Here is a 12,832-nt window from a genome sequence, read left to right as displayed (position 1 = left end):
GGATCAATTCCTGATCTGCACACTCATCCTTCTTAAAGGACAAGTTCACCTTCATAAACATAAAGATTGAGAGAATGCAACAATATTAGTAGAACACATCAGTGAAAGTTTGAGGAAAATTGGACAATCGATGCAAAAGTTATGAATTTTTAAAATTTTTGTGTATGAACCGCTGGATGAGGAGACTACTACAGCTTGTGAGTCATATGCGTACAACAGTATAAAGAAAATGTAAAGAAAATTCAACATATTTCCACTTTTTTTGCATAATAAAAGAGCACTTGACTTGCCTCTTTCTAAAGGCAGGGGGAATAATATTACCCATAACATTTGTTGGTAACAAGTCGGACGAATGTGTACTTTTTTCAAAAGATGAAATTTTGTGAAATTCTCTTTATATTTTCCTTATATTGTTGTACGCATGTGACATCTAAGTTATTCACACACTGCAGTAGTCTTCTCATCCAGCGGTTACTGCACAAAAACTTCAAAAATTCATAACTTTTGAACGGATTGTCCGATTTTCCTCAAACTTTCAATGATGTGTTCTACTAATATTGCTACATTCTCTCAATCCTTATGTTTATGAAGGTGAACTTGTCCTTTAAGACCTTTTTAATAGAAAATGATAGTTAAGGATGATAGATGAATATTATTTTTTAAATGAATCATCATATCTATCTAAAAGTACATATATATATGTATATATATATATTCTTGAATATTGAAATATAGTATTGAAAACTGTACAACAGAAATGCATAGTTATGTTAATCTGTTGTCACTTTAAGCATAATTATTTTCTTTTTTAGGTAAAAATCAAACCAGGCCATTTATGATACCTCCACTCCCCCCCCCCCCCCTACTTTGGCCCCTTTTTTCCCTTTGTGAGTAAATCATTGAGAGCCACTATTTTTTCAGTGATTTTGTCATGAAGAAAGGGCTGTCATTTCATCAAACATCATTCAGAAAAGGATTATTGTAACGGCACCTGCAACATGGAACATGTCAAGGAGGAGAGAATGCATCAATTTGCTGTATTTTGTATATAAATGATTTATTATTATAATTATTAGTTTTGGTGAAACCTGACTTTTGTAGGAAAACATATTTTACCAAAATTTCTGTTATTGTTGTATTTTTTGTTTTTACATTTTATTCTTAACAAAGTTGCAGACCTAAATTGAATTTGAAATTTAGATTGAAGTTCAGAAGGTTCCCACAAGTAGTCAGTACTGAGTAATCTTTCTTTCTTTCCTGCAAGCTGCATAAAACTCATTAATATGGCTGAATGACCACTGAAACACTCTTCATTTTGTATCAAAACATACGAATGTTGGTTTTATTTATGCTTGTTGTTTGTTTGTTTGTTTGTTTGTTTGTTTGTGTGTTTACTTGACTTTCATGTTTGCAAATCCCCTCACCTCCATTTACTCTAGACACTTCTCAGAAAAAAAAAGGAAAAATTTCTGAGTGATGACTGATTAAGTGCTGTTAACCTCTTCATACATTATGAAAGCAATGGATTTTCAAAAAATTAACAATCTTTGCCTTGACCTTTTACCCCTTCTCTGCACTTAGCCCAAATATGAATAGTTAACTACCCTTCTGTACCTGACTCATTGTACCAGGTTTAATGACAAAATATCAATTGTTTCTCCGAAACAAGTGAATTTTTCATGATTCTGGCTTTTGTGTTTCATCCCTCGCTCGCCACAGATTTTGCTTTAAATATCTGATGGTGTCATTTCATCGCCACTCAGTGTTTATGTTCCAATATTGATGAAAACATTTACAATACTTCTTGTAATATTAAAAACAAATTCATCAGATCAGTCCCCCGACTGCACTAGGTTAAGTGCTCTTTGATTTTCCGTCGGTGTTTGAAGTTCTGCTATTAAAACACTCATGCATCTATCATGTGAATTTTGAATATTAGATGAACAGGGCAGACAGATACACAAATTCACAACAGTCTTCCATCGCCAAAGTAATTGTATACAGTTATATGCAGAATAAACTAACTGCATGAAACAATGAATTCAAACATTAATGGTAACGAATCAATTAATCTTGCTTTGATGTATTTTTAAACCTTATACGGCTGACTCCTGTTATAGTATAAGACCTTGGGACTGGCGGTTTTGTTTCATTATATCAAAATTTAATTGTAATTTTGTAACCAAACAGTAAAGTACATAATAGGGGCAGTCAGACTGGCAAAAGGTCGTGAAGTTTAAGATCGTGATCTTGGAGATCTCGTAGTTTTGCCAGTGTGACTGCAAACTTCCTGCAAAACTTCCCACATCAACTAGGGGTTTTTCCCCACCCCCTCCAAACTTCTCGATTTTTTGCCAGTGTGACCACGACAAACTGAAACTCCGCGATCTTTGTCACATGACCAGTCCACCACCTGCTTGCGGGCATTATCTCCGAGGCGTGAGGCCATTGTCATGTATAGGCGTGCATTGTTCTGTCAAAATCACTAACCATCAGAAGGTGCACTCTTTCTTCTTTTTTTGCGAACATGCACTGATGGCCCAAACTTCTCGATCCAAAGATCGAGAAGTTTGGCTGCCAATGTGACCCCACAACAAAAGATCGCAAAGACTTTGCGATCTTAAACTTCTCGATCTTTTGCCAGTCTGACAGCGCCTAAAGATATATACATTTTTTGGGACCTAAATAGGCCCTATTTACTTTGATGTGATGAGAATTTCATTACATCCATGCTGGTTATCATGGGAATGCACGGTAACAGATATATTGTTATTAAAACTTTGACTTGTCAGGAGTCATTTATCAAATTAGGTCAGATGCTTTTGTTTCATTTTGCAGCCATTTTAGACTTCATTAGTAAATGACACCACGAGCATCAAACATTTCCTTTCTCTGCTCTGGATGAGAATTCTTTTCTCTGTATAGGAATTATTTTCTCTGCAGTACATGACTCCAAGGACTTGTGCAATATTCCAAGAATTTTGACCTAAAAGGAGGGCAAACAGTACAAAAGTTGTAGCAGTGCATCACCAGTCACATGAAACATGACTGCTGTTTGACGATCTCAATCGCTCAGTGTGATTCCATTTCTTTTACAGTGAGTGAAAACTACCAAACAGTCCTTGAAAAGTTGTCATAAGGGCTTTTTACACTTGTGTTTCTTAACCCCGGACTTTCTCTGACCCAGGACTATCGTTAGTCCCGTACCAATTTTTTTCAGCTTTTTACACTCGCCAATTAGTCCCGTACTATCTCTTGTCCGGGGCTAAGGAGAAAACTGACCTTTTTACACTCGTATTTCTTAGCCCCGGACTTTCCAAACCACATGAATATTCATAATTACGCTGTGTACTGTACACGTACACGCACGCACCGGCAGCGCTTGATTACCTCGTTTCTGATTGGTCAGTGAGGGTCGGACTTCGTCTCCGTCGCTTAGCCCAGGATTATTTTTTCGTTCTGTTTACACTCACTTGCTCGGCACCGCAATTGCGGTGCTAACCCCTGCTATTTTGCAGGGCCAGATAGTACCGTACTATCGGTGGGGCTAGCCCACTTTGGCAAAAACGAGTGTAAACAGACAGAAAGTGGGCTAAGGATAGTCCCGTACCAACGGTGGGGCTAAGGCCCCCCCTTAGCCCCACCGTTGGTCCGGGGCTAAGCAAAAATTTACAAGTGTAAAAAGCCCTATATTTCCCTGCTGCCTTGAAAGTCCTCTACACTGTGCGTGAATTATGCAATGGCTCTTGCGATGATTGGTTTATTTGCGAAAATAGTGCTGTTATTAATTATGAAAGCACAGAATGATTTCGTTGTGGCATTCAGAATTTATGAAGGAGAGTCAAACATAGGCTAGAAGGACATAATTCAGTGTTGTGCACAATATTGTACACACTCTGGGAACAAAAATAAAAACAGCGGCAAAGTGGGGGGGGGGGAATAGGAAATATCATTAACGTTGTGTTCTCCCAACACACCTTAAAACAGACTCTGCCTCTGCTGCCACTGTGGGGGAGAGAATTCTTGTATCTGAAGTCTTGTCAAAGTGAAAACTTAGTTCTCATATGCCTGCAGAACTGTCAATTTTTGCTCTAAAATGTGTACATGTATGCATAGCAAATGTGTGAAATGATACTGTACTGTAAACACAATTTCAGTAGGGGTAACAACAAAAATGTGACATATTAGCCAAAAAAAATAGAGAAAATTTTCCAAAAGTACTACAATCTCAGCGAATACCTGATCAGTAATACTGTAAAAGTGGTTTCTTTCGCAGTGGTTTTATTTTCGCGCTTTTCGCGCTTTGAGGTTGAACCGCGAATTTAACATCATGCTAAAATGTTTTGAACTCGTCGCTTGTTACAACGCTATCATTACCGACCGCGAATTTAAACACACGCGAAAAAGTCAGCACCGATGGAAACCGCGAAAGTTTCTGTATGCGAAAGAAACCACTTTTACAGAAGACAAATCGCACTACAGCAGTACAGTCAACCTCACCTATTAAAGTTGACTGATTTGGACTGAAGATATAGCTTCGACTTCGAGAAAATTTGACTTATGAGGGGTTAAAATCAATGAAATATAAAGAGAAGAGGGCTTGAACAGACCTTTGACCCAGGCGATTGTTCAACTTATGCATGGTCAACTTTAGCAAGGTTGACTGTATCTACAAATCTTCCGCACCAGAGTAAGTCACATATATGCAGCTTGTTGGAAAACGTTTTTTTGTTCGGGCACAGTCAATGTGCCTACCTGCATGTACCCTGCTGAATTGGGAGACCACTTCAGGAATAAAAGTCATGTACTATGATCAAAATGGTTTTGTACCTTTGATCTCAAAACACTAAAAAGAAATACTGTAAAACATGATATATTCGAGGCATGAAATTTTCGCAAATTGGAGCTGACAGCCTTTTTCGCGGCATGAAATTTTCGTGAATTGCCACTGGCGTTCAATGCATGTAGTGTAGACAAAAACTTTCGCGTGCATTTTAATTTCGCGAATTTTGGCGCTCGCGAAATTCGTGAAATTAAAATGCACGCGAAAATTTCTCGTTTTACAGTAATGCTAATAAAAAACTCAATATCCTGGCAAATACTGCAAGCAAACTCTTTCATGATGTAAGATGAATTTTGAGCCCTTCTGAGAACTATATTTTGGCTTTTAAAGAGTGCTGTGGTCAAAGGTATGTTGAATTGTGTTTGAATGAATTAGTACTGTGTAATGAGGAGTGTTCGCATGCATTTTAATTTAGCGAATTTTGCAAGAGCCAAGATTTGCGAAATTAAAATGCATGTGAAAGTTCTTACATACACAATATGCATTGAATGCCAGTGGCAGTTCACGAAAATGTTGTGCCGTGAATATATCGTGTTTTACAGTACACATACTTTCAAGCTGAGTTGGTGTTCACAAGTGAATTTTAAAAAAATCAAAATAAACTATATAATGTGGGGTTAGTGGAGATTTCCTCAAAGTTTGACCAGGAATATAAAAAGAAATTTATATAATGGAAATTTCACATATTTTCACAAAACAGTTATACACTTCTATTCCATGCAAATTAAGAAAGACCTAGCTGCCATTGCCACACAGGTTTGCCATATATCTACTGGCAAAGTTTTTCTAAATTTCCTTCTTTGGCTCATGAAATCAAAAAGCAAATTCTTAATACTAGCTTTCCACAAAAGTTGAGTTGTGTTGCAGTAACCTGCCATTGTGGGATTCACACTAGTGCAATTAGCGGGATACATATCTTAAGATTTGAATCACGATCCAAATCTGAAGATTTTTACTAGTGTGAACATAAAAATCGCATTGGATAGCACAATCAGCATCACGATCCAAATCCCCCCCAAATTAAAAGTGCAGCAGCATCATACATCATTACACACACTATACCAGTGATCTCAATGTCACACACTGACAGCAGCACTACACTATGCTTTACCAATCCACGGAGGAAGTAAGATTTTAAATAATTGTAGGATGAGTTTGTGGGTTAACGATACTGTTTACCCAATGGAGTGCAGTGATTTCAAAAATGTTAGAGATTCATTTGTATCACATTTGATGCACATGTGTAGGTCAGTTTCATCACAAAACATCCTACCATATAAAATTTTGTGATAAAGCCTAAAGTATAAGGAGATATCACTATTTTCCACACTAAACCATAACTGTCAGCGGTTTAGTCTAGAAACATTTTTATCATAACTATTGTTCACATTTTGTATATTAAACAATTGTTAACATTGATTATTCTGTTTCAGATTTTTTTTTTACATTAATTTTGTTGTTTCTATTCCTAACTCACATTTTAGAACTAATTTGAAGCACTAAAGCTGGGTTTGTGTTTCATCTACAAATGGTAAATGATACCTTTAAAATTCTAAATCTCATTCTAAATTACTGTTCAAAATTGTATATGTTTTGAAAAAAGTGTGGAAAAGAATTATTGTCATTGTAAATGTCATAATTACAGAAAAAAAAATGTCATGACATTATTGAATTAAAGGGATGGTACAGTATTGGTGGAGATGAGAATTGGGCTTTTAACTTTTTGCGAGATACCAAAAGAACACTTATGATATAGTACAGAACATACCATTTTAGGAGGAATTCAAAGTTTATTTGATAAAAATCAGGTTTGGAATGACTGAAACATCCAAAAACAAAGTAAAACAAAGCGATCGTAATAAAATGTGGGTCCCACACTTTATTAGAATCACTCTTTTTTTGGATATCTCGGCCATTTCAAAACCAATTTTCATCAAATAAACATTGAATTCCTCATAGAATTACATGCTCTTTCCTATTTCATAAGAGGTTTCTCATTATCTCACCAAAAAAATGTTAGAAACCTGAAATTAGGTCTCAACCAAAACTATACGATCCCTTTAACATCGGAATCATTATTGCCGACTAAATAAAATTTGGCTGCCATGATGGTCGTACAAGTACATGTAACTGTACATCATGCGAATGCAAGATGATGCCACATAACGCTGTAAAACCCAAGATATAGAATTACCCCAGCTTATTGCATGGTGCATCATTTATCAAAAATTTAAGATCCAGTTGGAGCCTGTAGGATGTTCCAAGTATTTCAAAATATGACTTTGATGCACAGGCTTGTGCGTAGAGATGTTTATGTGGGGGCACTGTGGCATACCAGATGACACTCCTGACTCCTGATCAGAAGACCCGAGTTCGAATCCCGCCTAGTGCTTATGTCCTTGGACAAGATGTTTTACCCACCATGTCCCTCTTGACCCAGGTGTATAAATGGGTACCTGGCAACATTAGGGTAATATTGGTAGAGCAGGTAACACTGGTAGAGCAGTGGCAACACTGAAGAAGCTACTCTGGGTAAAGAAGACCTTATTGTCATTATTTCCAATAGTTTTCATGACTGCAGACTATCAGTGAGCCTTTGCATTATGGATCTTGTGAGGATAATTCCCTGGTTTTCCTTTGATGATTTTAATACTGAGTTGATGATGTCATAATCTGTTGATGAAGAAAGAAAGAGGGCATAATGCCCAGGCAGAAGCCAAATGTGTACTTTTGTGCACAAAAATAAATTATGATTGCAAAGGTTTTATTAAACACAGAAGAAAAGCATTATGCAATGTTGTCAAAGGATAAAACCATGACAAAAATAACCTTTTGTTGATCCAATACTGCTTGAAAGTTATTGGTGAAGTAGCCAAATAGTCTGATTCAATTATTTCTGATGGAATAGTGTAGTAGAAAAAGTAAAATGGGTATGTGAGTGTACCTCTATTTACTAAATTATATTGATTTAACCGTCAGAAGATCAGAATGTAATGACTGCAATACACGCCATGATATAGCAATCAATAAATATGGCATGGATTACTAGAAAATTCAATGTATTGAAGAGTTTCACTTTTTTTATATCATATTTTTACTTGTGTCACCCCTTTTTGGCGGTCATGAATATTTCTGGTTCTCGATGCATCGTGAACCGGAGGATTATACATTGCATTAGGATGATTACCTTCTCCTATCCCAGTGCACGATCATAAACTATGCATCACTTTATTTTCATGAATTAGCAATACTACTCGGACAAACTCTCGCAACGAATTCAGTGTTTTTTGGGTGATTTTCTGTTCTATGAAGTGCCTATGAGGGCATTGACGCTGGGACTGTATGTGTTGTAAACATCATCAAACTTCTTTCTGCAAAGTGCTTCTGTGGACATTACCAAAATTGCAATCCTGTCTTGAATATCGGTCAATCACATTTAGAGAGGAAGGTGTTGTGCAAATTGAGAACAAGGCAGCTAGTGTGGTATTACATCTAACATGAATGCTACTGGAGCCTGGTTTGACTTCATTCTCATTCTGCAAGTGGTAGAAACTTATTCACCTACAACAGTTGATTATTTTGAATTGTGCTACAACCGTTATAGATAAACTCCTGATAAAATTCCGAGCTAACTACCGGCAGAGAAGTAGTGAATAAGGCCCACAATTTGGCATTATGATTTCAGTAAACCCTTTGGCCCGAATTCACGAAGGTGGTACAAGTGAAACCATGTTTTAAACCGTGGACAAAAACCATGGAGCGCCAAGTGTCGCATGGAATGTTTCGTTACGAAATTAGTCATGTCGTCGATGAAATGATTATTTTGTAACAAAATGACAACATTTTGTAACTAAATGAACATTTCGTCCAGGAAATGATAATTTCGTTAACGAAACGGTCATCTTGTCGACGAAATGGCAAATTTCATAACTAAATATTCCGTGCGACACTTGGAACTCCATGGTCTTGTCCATGGTTTAGACCATGGTTTCATTTGTACCACCTTCATGAATTCGGGCCTTTATGTGTCCAAGCATGTAGCTTAACTTGCCAGGTTTTTTCATCAGCGTTCAATAAGCCAACCAAGCATGACTGAGTCGTAGAATTAGCAAGCCCACTGAGATGTAGCAATGTGCCTCGGTCCAACAAGAAGGCCATGGTGACACAATAGGGATTTTGGGGAATTAGGTTTTAACCTTTACTCATTGGCAGTTAGTTTCCAAGGCATCTGAACCAATCAGCAAAGAAGGCTCGCTGGTGTGAATCTCACTCAGCAAACAAAGGACAGTAAGAGTTAAAGGGACATTCCAGACGATTTTCATAATTTCACATCATGTAGTACATAAATCAACAACTCTGTGTACAGATTTGTGGAATTTATTGTGGTTCTTTAGCAGAGAAACAATACTTTGAAAAACCTTAAACAAATTACACTGAACAAGGATGATGACATAGGAGGTTCACATATTTCAGAAATGTAGCAGTGTAATTCCATTACAATACCGCTTGCTTGCGAGTTCACCTGTGCATAATCTATGCATGCCTTCTTCTTTTGTTCTGTTTCCTTGAGCCCCAACTCATGCGTTCTTATGGTCTCCTTTAAGGGGAAGATATTTGATATATATAATCTCCATACTGTATAATGATACATACATCTAGTTTCTATCATTGAAGACAGGTGATTCCATTTCTCCTTTGATATCAACTAGAGTAAATTAGACACTCAAAATGGTAGACGGTTCATCAAAATATAATCAGAAAAAAATAAAAAGTCTCACTTGCTTCACCAGAGCGGTTGTGGTTGCAACCGCATGCGTGTTAGAAGAGATGATGACATCCCCACTTTCATTTTATCCACTTTTATATAATGTAATTGCATGAACATCACTCTTTAAAAAGAACACATGAAATCTTAAAGTTCCATAACTCTGTCATAGCAGGTTCGATTTTGATGAAACCTCAGTCTGCTTTTCTGTCCCATCCGATTTGAGTCTATTTAGTAAAGCAAACTTGAACCCGATGTTGAAAGTGTACTTAAGGATCGAGCAAGTTTCAAGCAGTCTATTCAAGGGCACCTGTTAGATTTCTTTAACCTGAAATATCTTCGCCACTTCCCACACCCCCCCCCCACATTTCAGATTGTGATTTGCTGGAATGTTGACCCTTTTCCTACCTGTGACATCAAATGCACATTGTCATGTTTCAGAGCATGGAATGAATCCTTTTCATTGCCCCTTCACCCAGCCAGACTTGTTTTTGTTCATTCATTCTTCACTTTTTAATTATCTTCCAATGTCTCTTTGTTTTTAGGTATGTTGAAGGTCATGTTGAATACTATATGAGGTTATGGTCAAACCTCACCCTCATCATGTCTGTAAACTGCTTGTTGAAATATACCATTCTTGCTCAAAAACGAAGTGTTGAATATTGGAACTGATACCAAATTTGCAGTAATGAAAGAGACAATTTCCCTACCCCAAGAATGCATTCGTTAAAAGCTCATTAGAGATTGAATTAGATTTGTTTTGAGAATTGCTTTTTGGTGTATTTACAAATGCATGCATATACTGTTAAGAAATGCAACAGGAAGAGATTGTTATTAAATTAATTTGCAATATTTGTTTCAAAGAGAAATACCACGATTTATCAACACATTCACATATCGTGATAACCAATTGTCACCTGACTCATGTCGCCCACTCATGAAGGTACATGCATTATTGTCTACATGTGTGATAGAAGAAAGAGCAAAACCAATTACTCTATGTTTATTGTTCACTTGTTAGGTTGCTAGGATATTCAACTCCTCAAATACTACAAATCTACTCATACTTCTTTTTAATTGATAGGTACTTCTCATATCTTTTGTTTGTGTCATTTTTCTATGTTGATAATATCTATAATATGACCAATGCCTTTGTTGAGATTCCTGCCAAATGCCCTCCGAGTCACTCATAGTTTGCCATGCACGTTAGTCTGTTTTCTGATATTCTAATTTCTTCCCATTTGGTATCACTTCTTTCCATTAGTATCTCTTCTTTTCTTTTTGGTATCTCTTCTCTCGTTTGGTGTCTTTTCTCTTCTTTGTTTTCTCTTCTCTGTTGATTCTCTTGTTTGTTATCTTTTTTCTCCTTTTGTATCTCTTCTCTCCTTTGGTATCTCTTCTCTCCTTTGGTATCTCTTCTCTCCTTTGCTCTCCTCTACTGTGGTATATCTTCTCTTGTTTGTTATCTCTTCTCTCCTTTGGTATCTCTTCTCTCCTTTGGTATCTCTTCTCTCCTTTGGTACCTCTCCTCTCCTGTGGTATATCTTCTCTTGTTTGTTATCTCTTCTCTCCTTTGGTATCTCTTCTCTACTTTGGTATCTCTTCTCTCCTTTGGTACCTCTCCTCTCCTGTGGTATATCTTCTCTTGTTTGTTTTCTCTTCTCTCCTTTGGTACCTCTTCTCTACTTTGGTATCTCTTCTCTCCTTTGGTACCTCTCCTCGCCTGTGGTATATCTTCTCTTGTTTGTTATCTCTTCTCTCCTTTGGTACCTCTTCTCTACGTTGGTATCTCTTCTCTCCTTTGGTACCTCTCCTCGCCTGTGGTATATCTTCTCTTGTTTGTTATCTCTTCTCTCCTTTATCATCTCTTTTCTCCTTTGTTATTTCTTCTCTCCTTTGTTATCTCTTCTCCGCTTTATCATCTCTTCTCTCCCTTATTATCTCTTCTCTCATTTGTTATATCTTCTCTTGTTTGTTATCTCTTCTCTCCTTTGGTATCTTTTCATTCCTTTGGTATCTCTTCTCTCCTTTGGTACCTCTCCTCTCATGTGGTATATCTTCTCTTGTTTGTTATCTCTTCTCTCCTTTATCATCTCTTCTATCCTTTGTTATCTCTTCTCTCCTTAAGTATCTTTTCTCTCCTTTGGTATCTCTACCTCTCTTCTCCTGTGGTATATCTTCTCTTGTTTGTTATCTCTTCTCTCCTTTGTTATCTCTTCTCTCCTTTATTATCTCTTCTCTCATTTGTTATCTCTTCTCTCCTTTCATATTTCATCTCTTCTTTGATATCTTTTTTGTCATTTGGTATCTCTTCTGTCCTTTGGTATCAATTCTCTCATTTGGTATCAACCCTCTCATTTGGTATCTCTTCTCTCTTTTTACATGTGTTCTCTCATGTTGTATCTCATCTCTCCTTTTGTATCTCTTCTCCCAGGATACAACGATGATGACTACCTGGATGATGAGGATTCTGACTGAGGTCAGGACAAAGGTGACAGGGGAAACAAGCCTTAAACTTTCGTGTGATGTAAATATTTATTTTTTGTACAAAAACAAACGAAAAAATGACCAACACAAACAGCAAAATATCAATAGATACAATGGACAGAAAGAATCAACTTTTGTATGTCACTGGTGACTCACAAATATATATATTATATGATGTTATATAGTTATATATTTCATATTTCTTAGTAGATGGGAGATAAAGTTAGAATTCTATATGGGTACATTGTGTCTTTGTTTTGTTCTTCTGTTTTTTGGTGCATGTGTACTACTCTCTTATGTGCCTAAAAAATTATGTACATGTAAAAAAGAGCAAAAATTGGCAGATGCTCTCTGGATTTGCATTGAGTGTTCTTTGTCTTGGTGGCTTTTAACTGTTTTGTTGAAAGAAACAAAATGCGGAAGAAATACAAATCTGCAAATTTAAGACTGTAAATGTGGAATGTAGTTCAACAACAAATCTCTGCAGCCGGGATGCTGTATATACTGTCTGTTAATTCACTACATGTATTTGAGCAGAATGTACCAGAAAGGTGTACTGTATCACAGCAAAACGTGTGATTATTTGATGATAGTGTAAAGGAACTGTATGTATTGCAATCATGTGTTTTGAAAACTAACACAATTTCTGCATGTTAAAAAAACTTCTTCTAACATGATTATCATACTTTCCAAATTGCACACAAAAATACAAATAATCCATTCAAGATTTCAATGTC

The 12,832-nt window shown here is 36.6% G+C and overlaps 1 protein-coding gene across 1 annotated transcript in view; it reads left to right on the top strand.

The window, feature by feature from the left end:
* LOC139708596 (osteoclast-stimulating factor 1-like) overlaps positions 1-12,552 on the top strand; it is a 40,763-nt gene extending 28,211 nt beyond the window's left edge. The window contains exon 9 of the mRNA XM_071620536.1: positions 12,043-12,552. Coding sequence (XP_071476637.1) covers positions 12,043-12,086 — 44 coding nt within the window. The 3' untranslated portion in view covers positions 12,087-12,552. The remainder of the gene's footprint in view (positions 1-12,042) is intronic.
* Positions 12,553-12,832: the final 280 nt, after the last annotated feature.

This window comes from Diadema antillarum, unplaced genomic scaffold, assembly GCF_040938485.1.
Source record: "Diadema antillarum isolate AM-2024a unplaced genomic scaffold, OU_Dant_1.0 seq00001354_RagTag, whole genome shotgun sequence".
Classification (NCBI taxonomy): domain Eukaryota; kingdom Metazoa; phylum Echinodermata; class Echinoidea; order Diadematoida; family Diadematidae; genus Diadema; species Diadema antillarum.
The sequence above is the reverse complement of the archived record's forward strand: the minus strand, read 5'-3'. Positions and strand labels throughout refer to the sequence as shown.